Source organism: Labrus mixtus, chromosome 8, assembly GCF_963584025.1.
Source record: "Labrus mixtus chromosome 8, fLabMix1.1, whole genome shotgun sequence".
Lineage (NCBI taxonomy): Eukaryota > Metazoa > Chordata > Actinopteri > Labriformes > Labridae > Labrus > Labrus mixtus.
In genome coordinates this window covers 17,565,755-17,590,667 of record NC_083619.1, presented here as the reverse complement: position 1 = coordinate 17,590,667, position 24,913 = coordinate 17,565,755, and the positions used below count along the sequence as shown (strand labels likewise).

The 24,913-nt window shown below is 40.3% G+C and overlaps 2 protein-coding genes across 5 annotated transcripts in view; one reads left to right on the top strand and one right to left on the bottom strand.

Moving 5' to 3' along the window:
* The window catches only part of LOC132979199 (phosphatase and actin regulator 1-like), a 65,551-nt gene that overhangs the window by 15,215 nt on the left and 25,423 nt on the right, over positions 1-24,913 (bottom strand). The window contains exons 1-5 of one of the 2 annotated variants that reach the window (XM_061044792.1): positions 14,365-14,677; positions 10,818-10,982; positions 3,528-3,608; positions 1,751-1,954; positions 1,005-1,347 (exon numbers count right to left, since the gene is read on the bottom strand). In XM_061044792.1, coding sequence (XP_060900775.1) covers positions 1,005-1,347; positions 1,751-1,954; positions 3,528-3,608; positions 10,818-10,982; positions 14,365-14,656 — 1,085 coding nt within the window. In that variant the 5' untranslated portion in view covers positions 14,657-14,677. Of the gene's footprint in view, positions 1-1,004; positions 1,348-1,750; positions 1,955-3,527; positions 3,609-10,817; positions 10,983-14,364; positions 14,678-24,913 lie in introns of those variants that run through there. The other variant, XM_061044793.1, reaches the window with a different exon arrangement.
* LOC132979197 (zinc finger protein 569-like) lies at positions 19,435-24,887 on the top strand. 3 transcript variants are annotated; one of them, XM_061044788.1, is made up of 7 exons: positions 19,435-19,592; positions 19,801-20,000; positions 20,981-21,070; positions 21,328-21,423; positions 21,640-21,750; positions 22,223-22,346; positions 22,442-24,887. In XM_061044788.1, exons 1-7 carry the CDS (start codon positions 19,472-19,474, stop codon positions 24,712-24,714), a joined length of 3,015 nt encoding a protein of 1,004 aa, XP_060900771.1. In that variant the 5' UTR covers positions 19,435-19,471; the 3' UTR covers positions 24,715-24,887. The 3 variants fall into 3 exon arrangements, with proteins under 3 accessions (XP_060900771.1, XP_060900770.1, XP_060900772.1); XM_061044787.1 differs by having other exon boundaries at positions 19,436-19,592; positions 22,439-24,887; XM_061044789.1 differs by lacking the exon at positions 21,328-21,423 and having other exon boundaries at positions 19,436-19,592; positions 22,439-24,887.

The window sequence follows — 24,913 nt, the reverse complement described above, 5'->3', positions numbered from 1 at the left end:
CATTTTCTGTGTTGTTCTTCTCAGGATGAGAAGCTCAAACCCCTTTAATTCCTACTGCAGTGTTAAAGGATGTAATTCATATAAAACATTTATCATCTAACAATATACTGTATAGGCCTACTCTCAATGTTGTTGATATTAGGGGGATACCCAAACTGATTCCTCCCTTCAATGGGTGGTTAAATAAAATGTTTAGGATATTTATCAAGTCATAATCTTGTGTTAAAAAAGTTAATAGTGAAAATCTGGACGGAAAATCAACTCATATTTTAAATAGATTTAAAAAAACGTGCAAAACTGAAAACAGCTAAAATTAGTATTTAGCCAAGAATACTAGATTGTTTAAGGTTTAGCTTGTTAGTAGCTGAAAGCCAATATTACTCTGATGTTTTCAACAACATAAAAGGAAATGTGTACCGTCCAAGCTAAAGTTATGTTAGCTAGGAGTTTACTTCCAAGCTAATGTAAAGTTTGCTAGCAAGTGGTTGTATGCAAGTGTTAGCTGTTGACTGACAGTAGCTAACAGGTTTCAAAATGTTTTTGCCATAATATGAGCTGATGCCCCTCAAGACTTTTCATTTTTTTAATTGCTTATAATTGAAAAGCACTTCCATTTAAATGTTTAGATATTTAGCATTTATTCAGCTGAAAACTGTAGAACAAGTAGTTTTACAAATTGTGTAAAGCGCTTTATAAGCTCAAGCGCATTTACCATTTACAACAGCATAAGAGCTTCCCACCTTGAGCATGACATCAAAGGAAAATGGCCTCCACGTAAATACAGTATTCCATTTGGATTATGCTAAAAATTTGATTTGTGATGTTTTTGAATACACGAAACATCAACACATTTTGCAGCGTTCAAATCAGTTTTGTCCAAATCCAACCAAGATATTATGTGGGATATAGAGACAGACAGACGATGAGAGGCTGATCTGTAATCCCTCCCTGCCTTTACTGAAGGACAATCAGATTTAAAGACCTTAGGACTGATGGCTACTAACCTTTCAAACCTTTGCATTGAGAGCGCCAGGGTTTTATTGAGCTCCTCTATGATGCGGCTGGGAGCGTGCAAGCTGCCGTACTGTAGCTGGAGTGGGTGACCGTGGCTCTGGTGAAGGCTGGATAAGCCAGCGAACTGAGATGGCAGCAAGTTGCCGTGGTGGAGGGACATTCTCTGAGAAGGGGCGCACTTTTCGGACAGAGCGCTTAGGGGATTTGGGGATGGAGAAGGGGAGGAGGAGTCCAGCCCCCCTTGAGGCATACAAATCATAACTTTCTTTGGGGGCAGAGGTGGAGAGTGCTTTCCCCCAGGCATACAGGGCAACTTCATTGGCTGGCAAGAATCTAGAAAGAGAGAAAAAAAAAAAACACAGTTTAATAGCGTGCAATGTTGCATTCACTACACTTTGCTGGTGCAGACAGATAAACAGAGCTCATTGATAATCAGACATGGCTCAGACATCAGCAAACTGTGGTGGGAATTAGGCCAGGGTAATGCTACTTTCCTTTAAATGACAGATTGACAATGACAGAGAAGGCCAAGATGACCTATGTATCACCAGGGGGAATTAAATGAGACTATCATAATCCTGTACACATGTGTGTCTACTCAGGTACAGTTTAGATCAATAGCAGTCAAGATTAATTAAATAGACAAATACTTAGTGGGAGAATTTCACAATTTTGAAAGTCTGAGGTAATAAAAAAAAAAAAAGATTTGATTACAGCAGTAAGTACGAACACTGACCTGTGCTATGGTTTGGGATCCTAGAGAAAGGCTTTGGAGGGAGGGCAGGGGGCTGTTTATGATACAGCGGAGGCTTGATGGGGGTATCCTGAAGGTCACCAGCATAGGTGACAGTTTTCTTGCTGGGCAGGACCATAGAGGATTTAATATGGGGCTCCTGAGTGCAGACTCCGCCGTCCATGGAGGATCGGAACTCAATGGTTGCTAAACGGAAGAAAAATGACATTTTGACAGGAGTCTGGAATGTGTTTGACTGCATAAAAACAGAGACATTTCCAAAGAAGAGTGGAAAAACAAAGTTAAAAATGAACTCTGGATGTTACGTTAGGAGACAATGGGAGGAGGGGATTCAGGAGCTGAGAGTGGAAAACGACCCAGGAGCCTTTTATCAGCAAAAACCAGACCAGGGAAACAGTGTCAGCCATGAAGTCTGACAGAACTTTTGCTTTTTGAAATTATTTTACAGCGCTGAGCCTTTTGATGGTTTTTGCATGATCACATTTTAGGGCTGACAATTCACAACACTGCTGACATAGTCTGACAAACAATGCACTTGTATTGGGAGCAATACAAAAAAATAAAAAATGAATGCTTACTACTGTGTGATTTGGAGAGGTTAGGTTAATCCCAATACTTTTCAACTGTCAGAAAGTTTTCAGTGACTCTTTCCATGACGACAGAGCTTTCTTTGAATTCAACCACTGCATTTGCCGACGCTGCGTCCTTAAAGTCTACACTGGCAAGTGATTGGTTTGGCTCATTGGTGCCACACTAAATCCAGGTACACAGGGTGACCGTCAAAGATGTAGAGCAGTTAAAGCTGATTCAAATCCAGCCAACAGCCATCAATAAGTGTAAAAGGTTTAACCATTATCGCAATCCAGCTAAAATATATTCCTACTTTGTTGCACCTAAAGATCTATTTTAGAGCAGAATGATTTTTTGTTGTAGATCCTTACATCAATGGGGATGTCAGTGCTATAGAACAACACAGTTTAAAGTAAATGTAAAAAAAAAGAACCACTACTGATTTATCAAGATGTGCACCCAAGCTTTTTTTTTTTTTTTGAATACGGAAAGTAGGCCATCACTGGGCAGGAACATTGAGAACACCAGAACTCGTCAATACGCATTCTTATATGGGGCATACTGATTTGTGAAAAATAGGAGACACAGCTATTCAGTTAATCAGTTTTGACCGTTTCAGTAAAAGTGAAGCCTAGCCAAGGAGAAGTGGCTTGCATTCTATTAATACATGATCCTATTTGTATTTAACTTCATTTAGATGGTCAGACATTTGTGCTCGCTTTGACATCAACCAGAGAGTGTTTTCTTGTTTTGATCATGGTCCAAAGAGCTCAATTGGTGCTCAACAATAAAATCCTCATTTGCCCTGTTCACATGTTGGCAAGAGTCAATGGACTTTTTCAGTTTCACCAACTTTGTTTTTTGATGTCCCGAGGCATGGAGCACCCTGCTGTCAGACTGAAATACACTCTCCAGCTTTGAATCTCTGTGTCTGAGGCACATCAAATCAAGATCAAAGAGTTTACAAAAACCCTACCAAATTTCTATAATGAAAGATTATATCTCTCGATGCCCTGTGCCAAATCTTGAAGAGTGCACTTCACAGACTGCTGATTAATGAGGAGATGAATAACTAAAGACCTTCCAATTTAGAGCACCATGTCTACCCCTTTATGCAGATTCTACTTAAAAACGGAGACAGTTTCCAGCTCTGTTAAATCAGACTGTGAATGAAGAACTAGCAGCTCACCTTTTTCAAAGATCTCTTTCAGCACCCCTCTCTTGATCAGCTCATCTCTGCTCTGTCGCATTGACATCTTCCTCTCCAACGCTGAGGGGAGAAAGGAGAATTCTAATGGATTTTCAGATAAATCAAATTATCCTTTCAATAAAAAAAACAATGGCAAATACATTTACCAAAAATATGTTGGTGAAACACACAAAACCATAAAGGATTGAAAAGATGGTATCTGAACAAAACTTCAAATAAAAAGGCAGACATTGAGGAGTTTTCTTGTTGTACCAATCCAACAAATCCAATGAAAAGACAAACTAATACACGTATCTGCTTGTTTGTGCTCGTCTTTATGTTTGAATTCCATGTTTTTGTATACATGTATTTGCTCCAGTGAAGCACATCAAGTTGCTCAAAACAAACTCCAGTGCCCCTCTTCATTGTGACGAGGTAACATGTCACTAAGTGCAACACACTTAGGGGGGAAAAAATGTTATCACCAAACTATTTGTGTTTATAATTTTTACTGAATTACTCATCTATATCTAAAGACTAGAATTGGTCTCTTTATTTGTAATATATTGTGAACATTTATCAAATCAAAAAACAGAGTTCTGCACATTCCGCCTGGAGAGAAATCCGTTTTTCAACTTGTGATTTTGTTGTTTGGCAATCTGTGAAACTGTGACTTCTCGTCTGAACATCTAAAGCTAAAAAAACTGGGTCTGGATTAAGACAAGAGATAAAAGATGGTGCAGATATTCCGACAACACTTCTCATAGTAATGCATTATGCACAGGGAAGCATGTCCCTTAGCTAATGCTTGCTTCTATTTATAGCTTTAAGAAGTCGAGGCACTTAGCATCTTCTATCAGCATGGTGAGTGAAAAAAAAAAATCATCAAGAGTACCTTCAAAATCAAACCCCTGCATAGGAACCAGCGAGGACTGTGAAATAAATATTAGCAATGACACTTGAGAACATGGCGCAGAAACAATCCCCGCGGGCTTCTGTAGCTCTTTTCTTAAGAAGGAAGATCACAGATTGTGCCATGTGTGCTTTTCAAACGACCCAGGAGTTTTGTCCCAACTCTATCAGAGGGCGCTGTTCTCGATGCTAATACATCCTCAGCGTGGATTCATTTAAATACTGACAGCTTGACCTCTATTTTCCTTGCCTTTGGTCAGAACACAGTGGATTTAAAACCCAACTGCTGAGAGTCTAAAATTAAAGAACACAAATGAGAGTGGTACAAATGTCAGACGGGGAGGCCTTTAGGGATGAAATTTGGATATTCAGTGCTTCAGTGTTATAAAATACAGCAGAGCAAGTTATCATCAAAGAGTATGCTTCATTATGACTTCCTTCAGGACACCAGATGTTCAATATCACTTCATACTTCAGAGGTCTTTGAGGAGAGGCCTGTTTAAGATCAGCTCAAAGCCAATCTATCAGTTCAGTAGCGAAACATTCTGGGGTGGGGGGGAGGGGGTGGGGAATGAATATGGGACCAAAATATCACCAGTGCGTCACACAAAAGAATCCTCTTCACTGAGGCCCTACAAAGCGGTACATTTAAGGGTGTGAAATGACAGGAAATGTTGCCATGTGGTGCTACTTCAGACGCTAATGCTGTCAGCTTCATCAGAAAAAGAAAAAAAAATCCCCCCCCAGAGGCAGCAGCTGTATCTTTAGGTCAAGTGCATCGAGAGAGGCGTAAACAGACTCAAAGAGTCGGCCCAAAATCCACCGAGAAGAGTTTAAAGTGAAAGCCAACAGATCAACAGATTGTTTCTCCAAAGCACCGCATGGGCCAGCGAGGCATTCAACATTTCACTTCCCTGCATCTGTCTGTGCCTTCTCAACCTTCAAGCGCGAGAGGTTTTTATTCATAATACCTGAACAGTACAAAAAAAAATAAGAAGAAACCTTGTAAATTTCTGATTTTTTTCTAAACTAGGAGTCTAATTAAGCTGGGGCAAAACATAATTACAGAAATATATTGTTATCCTGACTTGTTTGATAAAATTATCCAATTATCTAAACAATTCCCACCACTCTATTATCTGTTTTCCCCCCAAAAAAGGCTGCTATGCTAAGCTATGCTATCATGAACTGCTTTTTTTTAAAGCTCTAAGTCAATGCCAAATTGGTCCTTGTTGTAAGCATTCTGTTTATTTTGGGGTGCATACCAACTGTGACAAGAGCTTTATAATTTCATTTAAAGAGGACATATTATATATACCCCTTTTCCACAACAGTAATATTCACACTGTTCACCAATGTTACACATCTGTATAATAATCAACTAAATGGGAAAACCCCTGAGCTAAAGAGCGGCGCCATGACGGCAATGTTGTAATAGGCTAAGTTCGGGGATTATACACTGCTGATTCATCTAAAATGAGATGTAATTACTCAAAGCTTTATGACATAATTCTGCAATGCCAAGGGATGTGGACAGCATGTGTACATTTTATGTAACACCATCAACTCAAAGCCTTTGTAAGGATATGCCTTCAGAATTGGAAGATATTGTTTGAAGCACAAAAAGAAGAAGAAGATTTGATTTGAACAAAACGGTCAGCGATCTGAAGCCGAGCATCTTGACGGGAGTTAAAAAAAAAAAAAAAGTGGCTGTTCTGTTCTTGCAAAACACAACATAACGTTCAATATTTAATGAATACATTAATGGTGTGCAAGAAGGGGAATTTCATGTTCATTTCATCAGGAGGAGGACCCTCTGAGAGAAAGACAAAAAACAGAGTGTGGATCAAAAACTGCCACTCACACCACATATCTCACTTTGATCTTTAATGAGAGTAAAAATGATCCACTGATTTAAAAGAAGCGTGACTGACATGTGCATATGTATAGTGCTGAGAGACATTAGGTAAACATAGCCCTCGAATTACCAAAGAAAGACAAAAACCCAATAAGCAAAAACTGTCCTCCAAGTAACCTTGCATATCAATCAAGCTCTATTTCGGACACTCAACCATTACCCAAGTGGTGTCCAACACCCCCCCCCCCCCCCCCCCCCCACACCCCACTCAATCTGCAGCAGGATGAGAAGATTATATACTCATCAGGGAGACTCTGCTGAGAGCATATTAAATGAAACTGGCATATCTGAGTGTAGCCTGTATTGATATGAGAACGCTACACTTAGTTTTTTTTTGGAGAGAAAATATATTCCACTGCGCAGTGACCCAGATAGTCAGAACACATCCTACCAGCCCCGCGGCTCAGTAGCTCAAAGTGGAGGCTTTTACAGAGGCGATTCTCTTTGCCTGAGCCTCTCTCACACACACACACACACAAAAAAACAAAAACTGTCCAACTTTCATGGAGTCTTTTATCAATGAAAAGCTGAGGCGTTCAGGCTCAAACATCAGAAGCTTGGATACAGCTAAATGAGTGACTGATAGATAGAAATAGTTGGCTTCGAATGTGACATTTGTTTTGTTTTGTTTTTAGTCTGTCTTTTTGAGTAAAAGTTATGCTAATAAACACCAACAGTTGTGTGTCAGATGTCTGCTGTCCTTAAGGAAATCTAACTAATTGGATTGAAACAAAAATAACCCCCCCCCCCCCAAAAAAAAAAATGACAGACAAACACATGAATGCTCTTTTGATGAATCTCTCTAGTGAGATGTCTGTGTGATACAAGCTCGCTGGGCATGGTAGGATGGCGTGATGATCAGACATCCAACAGTCAGAACCTCCCCCTCCTTTCCCCCTTCCTGAGGTGAGGACAACAGACCGCCAAGAGCTGGCCGTCCTCTGCTTTATATAACAACACATATGGAATCGTCTACTGTGCTCACTGTCCAATTATCTACCACGGCATCTGCACGCCCAGTGGCTGCTCGGCTCCCTACTGTCACAAGAAACATCGTCAACAGTGAGACATCACAGACGACTGCAGAGACAAACAAGACAGGAGAGGCCGAGATCATAGCAGAGCAGCAGGAAAGATGTCCATGCAATTACAATCAAGTTTGTGTCTAATGACATGACTGTCAAGTGCTACCTTACAACACATCTCCCCCTGTATGTTTAAGCAACAGGTGTCAAATGACTCAGTACAATAAAGTGTGTAGGGGGCGCCAGTAGCATAGTGGTTAGTGCGAACGCCCCATGTGCAGTGGCCATGGGGTTCAAATCCAACCTGTGGCTCCTTTCTCGCATGCCATTCCCCTTCCTCTCTTTCCCTGATTTCTGACTCTATCCACTGTCCTGTCTCTCTTATAAATGCATCAAAAGACCCAAAATAATAATAATTGTATCAAGGTTTCTTATATCTAAAAAAAAAAAAAAAGGTTATCCCAACAAATAGGCTGTCATCTTAGTGATTTAAAATCCAATGAGGGCAAATCAGGAAGTAAGAGCAATGCTACCTTTTAAACGTACCAATCATAATTGGGGCTTCAGGTCAAACGTTTTCTGGATGCGGCAAACAGAATTTTCGATTTATCTATGTCTTCTTTTTTTTTTAATTGCAAGAGAACAAAATCCACTAGAGTGTGCATGAGAGTATTGGGTGGAAAGGGTTGAGAGAAAACAATGACGTACAAATACAGAGAAAAATAAAAAAAAAAGGGAGGTAAGACCTATTGTAATAACTATGATTATCCTCACGATCATCACAATCATCATGCTCATAACATGATATCAATGGCCACACTTAATTATAGTTTTGTGGTAACTGTAATGGTGTAATGGCAGGGAGAGTGTCGTCCAGCCCTCTGGCAGCTAAACCAGGATTCTCAGGGGCAAAAAAAAGAGAGTTGGCACAAATTGTAATCACAAAAAGACAAAAAGAATGAAATTATTACACCGAGTTCTCCTTGGTAAAGGACTGATGATTAACAACTCAGGGACACATCTCTATGAAGGATCGGTTTCATTCTTTCAGTCAGTTTGACTTTCATACACACACCTCTGAATCCAGGCCTAGTGCTCGTTTAACCACTGAATTAAATACATTATCCTATACTTAGCAATGGGAGCACTTCAGCAGGAGAACTCGATATAAGAGAGCGCACACTAACCTCTAAAAAAACAACTTTACATTATTATATATGACGTGCAGACCTTGTGTTGTTTTTAACACTTAAATCTCATCCTGCTTTCTATTAACAGTCAGACTTATCAGTTATTGAAAATCTTTAAAGCCATGACAAATGTAAGAAAAGGATGTTCTGATAGCATGCAGTAGATTACTAAATCTATCACACAGCAGCTCTTTCAAACATTAACAATAACAATATAGAAAAAAAACAATCTTGTCACCGATGGCTTTCATTTCTATTTTTTTTTTTTTTTTACATCAGGTCACATAAAGGCATTAGAATTAATTTCAGTCGATTTCATGACCAGTGAAACAATAGCTTTACTGGGCTGTGTGTGAACAAGACTGAAGAAATGTATGCTGAGTTTAAAACCTTTTAGCCCACTGAGCAAAAGAACGATGAACATCAAACTATGTATGATTGTGTCACCATCTTTAGATAAAATCAACTGTATGGATCCCAAACTGGGAAATTGTGGAAACTAAGGTAGTGACACGCTAACAGGGCTAACTTAAGAAGGCTAATTTTGCTACCTGCTGTATAATAACAGACACCGATCTGTGGCTCATTTCCCGCATGTCATTCCCCACTCTCTGGACTCTTTCCACTGTCCTATCTCTACAAAATAAATGCACAAAAAGCCCAAAGAGAAAAAAAAAATGTTCTTGCTCATGTTAGGTTTACACAGTTAGAAGGGAAGTATCTGGCACATAAATTACACGTGCTTAATCTTAATCTGTTTCGTACACATTCATTTAATCGTTCTTTAAATCTCCATTTAAGTGGAATGATTTGACTACCACAGTTCAAACACCGCGAGCCATTTCCTGTCGTTCTAAATCACTACATCGGCTCCTTCTTCTGACTGCTTGTGTTCCACCTCTTGCAGCACAAGTGCGGGCCACGCTTCCCCCTTTGTTTTGGGGGCTTTAAAGTTGGCTTCACACTTCTCCCTGATATTGAAAGTGACAGTTTGTGTGCAGCAGCATTAGCATCAGAGAAACCTGCCTAAGCATAAGAGCTACTTGCAAGTTTGCACACCGCCTACAGCTTGAAACAATGCAAAACATTTTACTTAGAGGCCCTACAAACAAAAAAGCTAGAAATGCTGGTAATAATCCACCGTCAAAAGAGGATTGAATAGAACAATAGTGGGAAAAAGACCTTTTTTTTTTAGAGACAGCAGCGTTATGCATACAAAACAAATGGATAACAAAAGCGATGAAGAGAGCTTTTTCATCAAACTCCACTGCGCATTAACACCATTGTAGCGCGAAAAAAAGGCTTTTTGTTGTTCAGCTTTTGATTATTGTCCTTCAACACAACTGGGGAGGCTCTGTTATCACTGAATGTACCAGCAGACAGAAAACATTCCCATAGCTGCTTCAAACTCTCATTTTAACTACATTAAAACATTGGAAAGAATCAAATACTTAAAGCTTAAAAGTCTGTGTCGTCGCTTGTGTGAAGAAAAATAAACTTCTATAAATACTCTGGTCTAGGAACAATAAAAGTGCTTAAGGCTTATATAAACCTAAAAGTCAAATCCATGTTTTATGCTTGTGAAAGTGATGGAGACAACAAGACATCGCACTAAAGCAAGATAGACACTTAAAAGAGCGCCGAGGCAGTCGCAGAGGCTTGATCAAAGCAGGAAGAGACTGATTCATTCAGCAACTTCACACCTGGAAAATGCTAATTTATTAACATCCTGTCCTGCTCAGACCGGATTCAGGTCCCCGTGCGATTGCTCATCTTCGCTTTTAAAGGAAGATTTTTTTTTTTTTTTTTTTTTTTCTCCTTCCAAACCAACAAGACGCAGTCTTGACAAAGTGTCTCCTCCTGTCCAACAGGCTGACGGAACAATTCAGGATGTGTCAGCCAAGCAAAAATAAATACAGCCGCATCTGAAGAGAGCGTGTCCTTCACTCGCCCCTGACAACGCTGTGCTGCGAGATCAAAGGAGCTCCAAAAGAGAGACCTCAAAACACGAAACTCCAACGCTTTTGTTGAATCAATTTGCTGCATTTACAATCACCCCGGAGACTGAAACTTCTTACATTTTATTTTGCAAAAGGAGGTACACTGGAATTCTCCCCACAAGAACACAGGGTGTAAAATAATAGAAACCTTTTTTTTTTGTTTATGATCCAAGGTGCACCTTCATGTGTTTTATGTGACTGAATTAACACACACTGTAGAATCACCAAAAAGAAATGTCACATACCAGCAGAGGTCTGCTTGAACTTCTCACTCTTCTTCTTCCTCCATTTCCAGGGCTTGAGGAGGCGCCCCAGAGTGGCAAACTTGCTGCGGCGGCGAATGGGTGGAGTGTGGGTGCCAGAGATCAAAGACTCAGAACGCATGGCGGCCAGCCTCTCTACTTCCTCAGCTGTTTGGAGGAAGACAGAAGAAAAGAAACACACACACACACACAGGGTGTAGTTTAGGTGAGGATGCAGAGGAGGTGATATTTGTGGTAATCATGCAGGACAGCTAGCAGAGACTGCAGCAGACATTTCTGCTTACAAAGATCCAAGCAGCAGGAAACCTGTGCCAAGTGGCCTTCTGAATCCCCTCGTAACTGGATGAGGTGTGGAGAGGATAAACAAACCTGCATATATCAGACAGCATCACGCACGGAGTCTAAACAGTTTGAGGCTGCGTCGCTGAGCGCTCGGCGTTAGCGTGCCAAAAACACACCAAACAGACTGATAATAAGCACCTCATTAAGGGGAAAATCTTTCTGCTCCTCATCAAATATTCACAAGGCCTGGCCCTTTCCACTGTTACGCACTGTTCAACATCAAAAGCAACCGATGTTCAGCAATTTAGTCGAACGCAAACAAATAATGAAATAAAACGAGTGTGTGTTATGTTCGAAAGATGCTGCAATCAAGGGCTACAAACAGCTCCAATTACAAGAAAACAAGACACCAGGGTTCACACAAACTGGGATTACATAACAATATCCCCCCCAGCTCCAACCCCACATCTCGGATTCTAACTGAACAACCAGCTTTTGAACTGATCTTGTATTACTAAACTAGCAATTGGACGCAAAAAAAAAACAAAACCTGAAGCAAATAAAACAACGTAACATGTCCTGCCTCATTCAATCAATCAGTCTGAACTTGAATTCATTTCACAACAGGACACATAAAAATGTCTTACTCTTCTGACTTCAACGCAGCTTTTCACAACGTATAAAAAACCTGCTTGCATAAACCTCACTAGCATCATTATAAGCACTTGCAACAAAAGCATAGTCTTGATTTGAAAGACTTGAACTGCTCTTAAAGAAAGCTATTGAACTGATGTTTTTTCACAATACAGGAATATTAGAGACAATAAAGTCGTCTTTTTCTGTATCGTAAACAAAGACACATGCCTCGACTCAGTCAATTCTTTTCAGCACAAGAGGGGATCGTACCGATGCTTCACAATAATTTGAAGATTATCCTGTCTAGGTAGCCATTCAATTCCCTTGATTTTTTGCTTGCTTCCTTTTTTTTTGTTGCACTTGTTTTATTTGTTTCATTGACACATCAGCAACAGTTACAGTACAATGTATGACTTGGACTGATCATACATTTCAAGTGAAAGTCTGCACTCTGTAGGCTGCCGTCCACTTCCCTTCATCTCCATTCTGTTATAAAAATAGACACAAGACTTGCTTGCCTATTTTTTGACACACGTATACATCATCATTTGCACATGCAATGACAGCATAGCATTGAAAGTGTTTAAGAAAAAAAGATGTATCCCCTATGGAAGCAAAAATAACTCAAGTTTAACCACCTCGTGTTTCTCCAAAATGATTCTAAAACAAATATTTTTGATCTGCTACAAAGTAAAAAAAAAAACAGCAACTTTAAAATCCTTAAGGTACAAGCATACAATACCTACTGGAAAAAGGACAAAAGCACAATCAAAAAAAAAACAAAAGCCACACTTTTCCTGGGTGGACGTGCAACAACATACCAGAGACTCAATACATGTGGTGACCTCTAACACCGCGTGTCTTGTCAGTTGTCAGTGTCACCACATTGCATCACATCATCATCATTAGCAGTGATATGCTGACAGGGAAAGTGCCGGTAGTTTGTCTTGCGATAATTACATCACATTCAGGATTGTTTGGCAACACTGACATATCAGTTTGCAGGCCAGTCGTCTCCCCAGGGTAATGGGGTCTGCCATGATAAATAATGTGACAGTAATGCAGTGGAAAGCAGTCCCACGTGGACCATCACTTCAGCGCTCTGTTCGCCCCAGAGCACAACCATCTTAGCAATCCTGACACCTCGGTGCTCTATAAATAGCTCCAGAGTCAATGCTAATCGAATCAGGTAAGAGATTCAAATGACTTCATTAGAGCTACAGAAGCTGGATGTAGACAGGAAGTGAGTAACACCGAGGAGGATGAGTAACAACCAGACCCAAACTGTGTGATTTAATGATGCGCAAGAGCAAAAGAAAAATGCTTTGCTGCAAATCCACAACATATTATTGAGACACATGTCAGCTTTTGTGTGAGCCTGTGTGGTTGTCTCTGTCGCGATAATGGACCCAGCTCCTCTTCAACCGTTTTACTGAAGCACTTAAAGGAAGAAAACACAGGATGTGAATGTCTTCAGTTTAAATGAAAACGACACATTTAATTACAATCTTGGCAAAAAAAATAAAATAAATTCGAGCAGAGAAGAAACAAGCTGCAAATCTGCTAAGTATAAGAGTGGGGGAAGGAAAATCCTCTCCCGAATATCTTAAAGAGAGTGATTTAAATATGGTGGTGTTTTCAAGGCAGGTGAGCGCACACACACACACACACACACACACACACACACACACACACACACACACACACACACACACACACACACACACACACACACACACACACACACACACACACACACACACACACACACACACACACACACACACACACACACACACACACACACACACACACACACACACACACACACACACACACACACACACACACACACACACACACACACACACACACACACACACACACACACACACACACACACACACACACACACACACACACTTCGATTCCATCTTGCATTTTGTGTTGCATGCCAATAACCTACATGGATCCACTCTGTAACACAAAACACACTGGTGCTGCTGGTTTTTTAATTAAAAACACTTGTTTGCATACCAAGATGGCTGAGTGATGATGTAATGACACTGAACTCGGAAAGGGGCTTTGTGCAAAAATGCTTGCACCCTTTTCTGCCATTTTACACACACACACACACACACACACACACACACACACACACACACACACACACACACACACACACACACACACACACACACACACACACACACACACACACACACACACACACACACACAAAAAGACTTAAATCATCAAGAAATAAACCTGGCTTACGTTGCGTTATATTTGTAATGAAAACCAACAAGAAGGAATTGAAGTCACAGTGCCAAACCTTGGGAGAAGTTCTGATCCAGTCAGCGGCAGTTTCCACAACAGCAACAGTGAATCACTGGTGTTTAAAAAGGTGAACGCTGAGCTACTTTTAATACAGAACATCAGCACATTATGCAGACACAAGAAACGACTGGTGGGGGTTACATGAGCAAACATGCATGGGCATGTCAAAGACAATGAGGATTGGATCCTGGATGCTCTCCTACCGCAGGGCTACTACATGGGCGATAATAAAAAAAAACCCGCAAGGGATCGAGCCCGTAGGCGCACTCACCGTCTTGTGTCTCATTCCCGCGGCTGCAATTGCTGCAAATGTGCTTGATCTCTTTCCCGATGTGACAGTGGATCGTAAAGGGCATGTTGTTGTTGTTGTTGTGGTGGTGGTGCGGATGCTGGCCGTGCCCTTTCTTGTTGCTCAGAGACATGATTTTGACCAGGCTGAACGCCTTTTTCTTGGGTTTCTCCACCGCCACGGCCGTGTTGCCTCGGCAGCCCGTGGAAAACCAGGTGCCGTGCATGATGGTGGGCGCGGGGTCCACGGTGGGGTAATTGCTCGTCTTGTACATTGTCGCGCGGAAAAAAACGGAGCAAGAGCCTCAGCAGCGCGCGCGCGCGCGGCGTTACGACGGTGTGGGGTTTAAATTAAAGGGACGAGCAAATCAATTGAGTCCAACCTGACCCATATTAGCAGCTTCCATCGCGCCAACACCAGCTATGTCCCCCCCCACCCACACCTTCACCTGAGATCCCGATGTTTGCGCACAAGAGTCCTCCTGCTGCTGCCAGATCCAAGTGAGCTAATAATAAAACAGAGGATGAGTAGTGAATGGCTGGTGAGTACCTCTCCCTCCCAAAGCTGTGGACTGCAGTCGGTTGTGGCTAATCCACGATTAGTGGAGCTAAGCAGTGGGCGCCTCTGATTGGCTGCTCTGTGCGCTCCTCTAATAGGCCAGTGTGCAAGGACGGAGGAAAAGTTGCTCGTCTTATGAAAGGATTCAAATAACTCCTTATTTTAAGCCGGTTACATTATATGACCCCCTTCTGTAGGGAGAAAAAAAGCTGAGGTTAAATTAGAACTCGGTAATGAATATAAGCCTGCAGAAAAGGGTAGTATTTACAAAAACAGAAAAATGATGATGTGCTTTTGTCTAACACGTTTTGCCTAGTAAAGGGAGTTAAATGAGAAATAATCTTATCTCATTGAATAACACTCTCTAATCTGTGAACCACTTTACACATTATCTATTTGCACCTTAACCACCTTCTGCTTCTCATTAGGTCTTATTAGCATTCTTATCACTTCATTTTTTCTATGTCATATACAGCTCTGGTTACATATTTATTTCCCGTTTGTATTATTGTTCTCCATTGCACTATTCTCACTATACTCACTCAATATGTGTCTACTTGCATACAGCTCTGTTTACATTTGTCTCTAGCTGTTAGTCCTATCAATGTCCACTTGTATCTTTAGTCTACTTTATTTATTTTGAATGGAATATAGTATTTAAAGTCTAATGTTTTTTGTCTACATTGCACTCTCCTGTTACTTATTTTTGTCTTTCGTGCTACTGCTCTTCATGCCTTTGCACTGCTCACGAGGGACAAATACAGCTTTTTGAATTGAATTAATTAAAATAAAAAAGGTATAGGCAATAGTTAAAATTGAGATAAACTAGCGATGGCCTGTCCAAAAAAGGGGTAAAATATTGGTAAATATGTAGTTAAGCTGGTGCACTGAGGCAGGTCATTCTAGACGCTGACTTGAGCCAAAACTGAGTGAAGTTATTTTTTAATAAAAACAACAATGTGTGTTACCATGTTAGTGATACATGTGCTCATTTTGGTTAAATGGTTGAACTATTTAATTATAAAAAGTGTGTGTGTGGTTAGGGGAGGGCATATGAGAAATGTGCTTTTGTGTGACATATGAGACATAGAGGAATCATTTGCAGGTTGAAAACAATGACCTGATGCAGGTCACATGCACACTATGAATACCATGCAATTTCCACAAATGACATCACTGCACTGATGCTAAATAAGATGAGGTCAAATACTGAGTGAGACTTTAAAAAAACACAACTTGTCATGCAAGAGACAACAGAAGCAGATGCAAAAATAACATTTGTCTAATCTGGGCATGAAAAAGACGAGAGCCCAGAGAAATAGAATCAAAGGAAAGAAGCACAGCAAAGGGACGTAAGTCAGCGATCAGAGAATACTGAATACTTCAAATAAAAGAGAGAGAGAGAGCTGAGCCTAAAGTGAAATGAAAACATTAAATATTCTTTCTTTACATCACAAAATCCACATAGCCACTTGCTTGATCCCTGCAGTCACTGAGCACATTTTGGGGATAATTGATAACATTAATAGCCGGTAAATGAGGCGTTAATCATGGAAAAAGATAACTGACTCCTGGGCTTTCCAATCACATGTTTCCTCCCAAGCAGTGGATGGTTGTGGGCTGGGGGGGCGGGGGTCTAACTTTGATACTTCAATGAGCTGGAGCTTATTCCAGTGACATCAAAGCCCTCTCCAAAATGAGGGACAGAAGCCCTTGATTTACTCCCACCACGGTGCAATGCAGCAGGCAGCTGCCCTCATGTTGCCTCTTTTTAGTGCAAAGCTTCACTCTTCTGCATTCGAATATGATGAAGTTTAAAAAACATGCCAGAAAATGCTCTGTTACAAACCTCCTTATTTTGACTCCCATCATCGCACATAATTCGACCTAAAGGACTTTAATCACCCTAACATGATCTTAAATTAAAAGAACTTGCTGTAATGTCTAAATTCTGAATTGACTCCAGAGTGTGTTGACCTATATGGGCCTACATACATGTTTAAGCTTGACACCACTGTTGCTTCACTTTTCTTTTGAATATTTCTTGCAGGAATCAGATAAAGCTAAAAGGCAGGTCGTTTGTAGAGGGAGAGGAACAACAGTCGCATGTGGCAACGTGGTTATGTAACTGCAGTTACAGGCAGTGCTGATCAGTGCACGGTGCATCACTTTAGTTAATGTGTGAGGGAGGGCAGAACATGCATATATTTGTTTCTAAATATTTGTCCTCAGTTTTCAGTTCCTTTGGACTTTATTAAAATTGTACTCAGATTTAAAGTTTTTTTTAATTTTTATTTTTAACTTTTACAACAACAACAAGAATCTATTACTTAAGGTCAGATCTGGTCAGATGCAATTGGCACACCTTTGGACCAAAAAAATCATTAGCTGCCTCACGCTTCCTGCCTTAAAGAAAATAAACATTTGATTAGATGTAATTGAATGGCTAATGTTTTGTTTGTTTGGGAGTTCATTTAATGGATTTTCTTGGTTGAACCTTGACTAATTCAGCACACAATCCTCGGATTAGTGCTGGCCTCCAAAAGTCTGCGTTCATGTGGTTGTCAGCGTAACCTGGCACATGTTACAAACTGTCATAAATAAACTTAAACTCACACTGTAAGCTCACCCAAAGCTGCTAAGAAGCATTTTGCCAATCCTCCATGAGTGACTCACATCTGATGGATGTTAGCTCATAGTGTTGTTGCCATGAGCCTCAGTAAATGTTATTTTTCCATGTACCACTAAGAGCTAACATTTATTTGAATACATATCAAATAAAGAAACATTTTGTGGCACTTTGGCTCGTAAGAGAGTTGACAGTGTTGTTTCTTGGGATGTTTGGGATTGTGGTTTAGACTGGTTTCAAAGGATGTGGTGCAGGTTTTTTAGGGCTAAACAATCTTGAGATTTCAGACTGAGCAGCCTGTCACTACAAATCGGCTGTTTCCATTCTCCCCGTATCTCTCTGTCTCTTCCCATCTGTCATCCTCTCTCTGCATATTATCTGTCGTTTCTCCCTCATACTTACACACATGCACACTACCACATTTTCTTACACTACCACGTTTTTCTTGACACTATCTAAATGAGAATTAATTAGATGGTAAAAGTGCAGCGCCTCTCCTCTCCCGCTTTTCATGTGGGGCGTGGGGGAAATGTGACTGATAGTTACGCAATTATAATCTGTAAGGAGATGGATTCTTTACAAGTCTTTTTTTTTTTTATGCAGTTCTTGGCTCCACCTTCAGCGTTAAGCTCAATCTTCCTCATGACGGGCAGCAGTGTAATGTGACGGGATTACATAAAAGGTCTCAGACTGCAACACTTCAGAAGAGAAAGGGTAATGTATTCATTTTAAAAAGACATCACACACGGACTCAGCGAAAGAAAAATGTCAGTCCGAGATAGAGATGTATCCACTTGCTTTTATAAACTGTTTTTGCACATGGACAACTTTCCCTCTTGACATTAATAGTCACTGTGAATATAATTCTGCTCAGCCACTAAAGCCAACAGAGATGTTCATAGAGTACTGTCACTCACCCTCAGGATTGTGGAAAGGTGCTTATGACTACAGCATCACAAAACTGTAAACAGATGACTGCTCGCTTTTCTTCTGTTATAATTCATTCGTGCCTGTCTTTTCATGTTCTCCACTGTCTGTCTTTCACCGCCTCAATATGTTGCTGAATGTTATGACAAGTGTCGAATGCCAATGTAACCGACAGTAACAAAGCACATGGTATGTTGCGTGATCCAAGGCACAGTCAATGAAACCTCAAAGTCTGTCTAAGTCTTCTGGGTTCCTAAAAATAACCCCATCCTTCTCCAGTCTGGTCAGATGACCTCATGTCTTTCAAACAGATAACATAATAGATCAACTTTGTTTTCATGTGGCATTTTTGTCATCAGCCATTGAGCATCTCTCATATTGCTTATATAAAGTTCCTTCAAACTCGCTCATTGCAATATTTTGTAATTCAAGTAATAATTCAGTTTTAGAGTCTGTGATATCTGAACACATTCGACCGAACTACATTTGAATTTCCCTCTCGAGATCAATAAAGTATCTATCCATCTATATTTGACAATATTAATATAAATAGACAAAATTGTTTTATTAGAAGAAAAAAAACAACAACATTGAATTAAACCAATGCTTCTATCTCAATTCTTCTAAATAGGGTTTTTATAAAATAAACTGAAATATTTGACTTAATGCAGGAGGCTACCAATTTCAGAGTCCACATCCCGTCAGACCTTCAATGTTTATCCCGTGTTAAATGTTGCCATCTAGTGGATTAATATGGTGACTACTTACTTTATAGCAAGCTACAGAAATAAGACAAGAGAATAAATTACATGTTGGCCCCCGCTCGTTTATTGTCATTTATCACAAATGTAAAGTTTATTATCATTCTGTACTTTCCAAATGCCAGGCGTAATATTTTATTCAGAGAACTGCATAACGAAGTTGCTCGTGAGTTTCTCTGGCTTGCACGTTTGAACGTAATGACGCCATGAGAACATGTTCCAAGGAGAAGCCCGATACGTCAGACTTGACTTCCATATTCCCATAGCCAGACGATCGTTGTCGCAGCGATGTTATGTCCGTAACCACAAAATGAGCAAGACACTGACAGACAATGGTGAGTGTTTGAATCTCAAAACAACATAACAGGCTGCTTTCAGTCCGCATTTCTTCCACGGATAGTCAAAAAAGATAGCGTTTGAAAGCGATGTTTTTGGGGCAAACTTTTATTCGCTGCGGGATATTCTATCGCTGCAATTCAGGTGCCGTGCATTTTTCAGTCAAGCGAACCTTGCAGTTTAACTCTTTAACATCGTTGTCCTCAGGTTTCCCTCCCCTCTCCTCTTTCCGCCTCATCGTCCCTCCTCTGCAGCTTGTGTCTGCAGCTCTGTTGGAGATAGTGAAGCAGGGAGCTGTGATGTATTTCGGTCTGCTGGCAGAGTTTATCACCTCAGTGTTGGAAACAGCCCCTGAGCTGCTCACTGACACAGAGAGAGTCCAACTAGTGATTGGCCTTCGAGCAAAGGTAAGACAACTTACCTGTCTCAATTGTTCTGTACCAACTACTGGAGGGAACAATTTACAATAGAACATAAGTTTTAACCTATGTACTTCTCCATTTCATTTAAAAGGAAATATGTTTTTGCTTCCACTAAAATTAGACAACACCTACAGTGACATGTTACACTTTACATGGAGATAATAAACACATTACCTACTGTGACTAGACATTTCATACAACCAGCAAGCGTATACTCTCTGTGATCTTTGTAGTGAAGTGCCTTACACCAATATTGTTGCATTTACCATTAAATTGGTAATTCAGGAAAACTAAATTCCCAATTTAATGTAAGTGATTAGGGGCTTTGTTCAGGGTGCGTTAAAAATAACTGCTGGACCCTGTAACCTCTCTACCTGTCCTGAGTCTTATTCTTATAAAAACAGTTGATGAAGGGCCTACAGCCACTGTTTTTTTGTTTTTTTTTAACCTTTATTTAACCAGGAAAGAAACTCATTGAGATTAAAAATCTATTTTCCATATACAGTATACAGTACAACTGTTTTGACTGTTTTTGTTTGTTGTCAGATGTTTGGCATTGTTCTCTTCACAAGAAAATTATTAAAACGTCATTAGCTTTCTTTCTTTTACACCACTTTTAAATCTTCAGTTTTTCTTTATTTTACCTGTGATGTCGTCGTCACGTCTTTATTTTAATATTATTGTCATCAGCTTGTTGACTTTTCTCATGTTTTTAATTTCCTCTAATTATATTGCATCACGGTCTTAACTCCTGTTGTATCTTTTCTGATTACTTGTGTTTGCGTATATATTATTTTTGTTGTCTTGGCCTGACTGTTGATGTTGTTGTACTGAGTTCCTTCATTTGCTTTGTCTGTCAAAGCACTTTGTAAACATCTGGTTTTAAAGGTGCTATATAAATGAAGTTATTATTCATATTATTGTTAGGCTTCACTGAATGGTTGCTTCTCTTTATTTGCCAACAGGCGGTGCTACAGTTGTGCTACAATGATACATTTGCCAACCAGCAGGCCTTTCAGCTTCATTTGAGTTACATTACAAACCAGGATAAAGAGGTCAGTGCTCATGTTGCATCTCAATCACTCTTGAAAATCACTTGATAACCCCGGTGATGCATTGGCTCTGACTACCCATCTGTCAAAACTGTTTGGATGTGGGGAGGGGGCGGGCATTAAGGGCCCTGTGATAGAGTGGGTAGTATCAATGTTGTCACTACTTGGTTAGCTTACATACACAGAGCAAGTGTATAGTGGTTTATTTCAAATCAATTAATTTGTATTTACACAGGCTTTTGTTTGTTTGTTTTCTAAAGACTTTCAATCCTGAGGTAAAAGCTTCAGTTACAAACTTCATCAGGCTTGTTCACACTCTGGTAGAAGATCAATGCCAGAAGGATGACTTCTACCAGGTGAGTGGGCTTGTGCTGTGTCCTTTGCTTATTTCTTCCAAGTGAGAAACGTCTTAAAAGCAAATCTGGAGTAAGTTCTGCTGTCCAGGTTGTTCATTTTATTCTCATTGACCAGAACATATCTTTAAATGTAACACTCAAGATATCATGTACATTACATTGGTCTTAAAGTAAGTTTTGAAAATGTAATCATTACTTTTCTCTTTTTCTCTTTAGAATATCTTCCCAACACTGTTTGGTCCTAAATATGACTCAGCTCTACAGGCTCTAATGAAGAAATTCCTCTTCAACCTCCAGGAGCTGCTGCCTGTTCCTAATTTTGAACAAGTATGTACCCGACAAAGGGACCATTAAAACAAATTTTAAAAAACAACTTAAATGTTTAAGACAAGAGTTTCAGTTTTCTCAGCTTCACCTAATTCAGAAGCAAAATGTTAGTAAGTAAGCACAGAAAAGTCCCATACAGTATATCATGTACAGCATGCAGTGGGTGTTTGTGTCTCTGTCGTCATTTACTTGTTAGATAATCATAACAATATTGAAGCATATTTTTGTGGTAACTGGAAAGGTAAAAATATTTTCGATCACCTGTACTCTCCTGTTTTTTTTTCTGTTTGGAAGATGATGAAAGGCACTCTGGGGCAGGTAGAAAAGCTTGTTCTGTTACATAAGCACTAAAAGCAGGTTGAGGGAGGCTGTTAAATGAACGAGGATGATAAGAGTTGATGAATCTTAAAATGCATGAATGGTGTTTGTGATTATATCTGAAATTGATTCATCACTTCTGTGTCTTTTAAAGACTTCCCTTTGGCTTAGTCTCTCCCCTTCCATCTTGAAAGAGTGTGTGGACTTCATGAACCAGCCGAAGCCACTTAGAACACTTATTCAGCATCACAAACACCATGGGCACAAAGTTCCACCAGGTAATACCAACAGGAGTTTAATGCATTCTTAACTTTCTTAAAGCTGCAGTCGCTGAAAATAATTTGCATTTTGCTGGTCCTTTTTCTTCTAGCAGCTTCTTCCTCTGGGGATGATTGCATCCTTTCCAGCCTGTCATATCAACTACCAAACGTGGACATCGACAAAGGCGATGCAGTCGTCAAAACTGAACCCACATTTGACCCACAAGATTGGCAGGCAGATAACCAATTGAGCAGCGAGTCAAAACAAGATGAGGTGTTCTATTCCGAATTTGTGAAGAATGAGGAAGAACATGATGAGCGGTGTGCCAACGATTTAACTGAAGACCAGGGAGCATCTGTTGAAGTAATCCTACCATCCTTTGATGAAAACGAGTCAAGTGATGATGACCAAATGGACAAAAAATGTCTTCAATATTTGAAATCCGGACGATTAACGTCTGCAAAAAAATTCAAGTGTCATGTTTGTGGCAAAGATTTTAGTTCTCGCAGCAAACTAAAGAAGCACGAGATTACCCATCGTGCTCGGGTTACAACGAGAATGAGTCAGTCAGATTCTGCAAGTCAAAGGACCCTTTTTAACAACGTGAATTTACATCTTAAACTGAGAACGTGTGAGAATGACGCTTCTAGATTTGAGACTGAGCTACCATCGTTTGCAAGAGAAATAACACATAACCCATCAAATCAGAACTACCTTTCAAACTCTGAGCTGTCTAATGAGGACGGCAGTCTTGCTTGTCATGTTTGTACCAAGGAGTTTGCTAGTCAAGAAAACTTTGACAAACACAAGAGGATGTGTGCGGGCAGAAGCAAAGGACAAGAAGAGATGGACCCACATTGTTCCTCAAGCTCGACTTTTCACACTGAACCACATCCTGTTGATAAAACCAACAAGTCTGTTCCTTTTGAATCATCAAATGAGGAATCCAAGGATTTAACATCCTCTGACTCACTACAAGACCAACCATGTAAAAGGAGCAGTCGCGTCAAACAATGCTCCATATGCAGAGAAATATTTACTAGTTCTACTGACCTGATGAAGCACATGAGAAGCCACACTGAACAGAGTCCTTACCTTGGTTCTAACAGTGGTGAATACTTTGACAACTATGAAGACTGCAAGAAACCCCAGGAAAATAAATGCAAAGCTTCCAACCAGTCTTCCAAAGACAGTTCCATGAGCCATGAAAATAAAGTGAAACAGGAGATCGATGAGGTTTCCAGTGAGATAAGTCAGATCCCCAAAAAACGAAGAAATGCTTGTAAACCAATCCTGACGTGTCCACAATGTGGCCAGCGTTTTACTTACTGCAAGAGATTTGAGGAGCATCTGAAAAAGTGTTCAGAGGCAGCCTCTCAAACAAAAGAGCCAACCAACACAAACTATTTCATCATCAATGGCTGTGATTTCTTTTCAGTTGACAACACTACTGAGAGCAATGCTGAGAAAAGTTCTGAAACAATGGAAAGCCAAACTGCAACTTCATCCACAGCAGATGATGCAGACGGCTCCCAGTGTAAAGATGGAACCTTTAAGTGCACCATGTGTGAGAAAGACTTTTCAAACATTGTGCTCATGCAAAGACATTACTCTGAGTCCCATGGTGTCAGAGGCCCATACCCCTGTACTTTGTGCAAGACCACTTTTACCAGGTTGTGCGAATTGGTTCGACATCAGCAAAACAAACAGTTGTTCCAATGCCCCATCTGCAAGAAAGGATTCAGAACTCCAGAAGAAATAAAAAGACATACAAATGTACATAAGCCAAGAGTAACAACAACGTCTTTCAACTGTGAAACATGTGGGAGAAGCTTCAAATTTCGCGTTAATCTGATTATGCACCAGAGAAAGCATAGAGAAAGGCCACCCAATGTTTGTTCATACTGTGGGAAAAAGTTCAGCTCAAGGGACACCCTGAAAGCGCACTTGGTGAGGCATACAGATGGTTACCCATGCCCAGAGTGCGGGAAGGTATTCTATCAAAAAACACTGCTAACATATCATCTGTATAAACACAAAGGGCAAGAGCCGTACCTCTGCGACACGTGTGGGAAAGGATGGCCGAACGCGGCTCTGCTCAAGGTTCACATGGTTAAACACAGAGAGGATCGGCCATTTAAGTGTGACGAATGTGGTGTGACTTACAAGTGGGAATCAAGTTTGATCTCTCACCACAGATCCAAACATATAGGCTTGCGGCCATTTGTGTGCGAGGTTTGCAGCAAGGCCTTCAGGATAAACAGTGAACTGAAAAAACACATGATGGTCCACACAGGGGAACGACCCTACTCGTGTCCAATGTGTGGCAAAAAGTTTACAAAAGGCTATAACTTAAAGAAGCACAGAGAAAAGCCATGTCTATAGGAGAAACCTGTTTGTGAGCTGTGTTAAAACTGATCATGATGCACGTGCCATACTATATTCTTCATCTATTGTATATAGGTATCACTGTGTGTTTGTTCATTTAACCAATGTTCATGACTGACAGTTTTAGTACTTGACCTGCAGATTTTTAAATAAAGACACAAAATCTGAAATTGTGATTGATGTTCATGAATAGAGA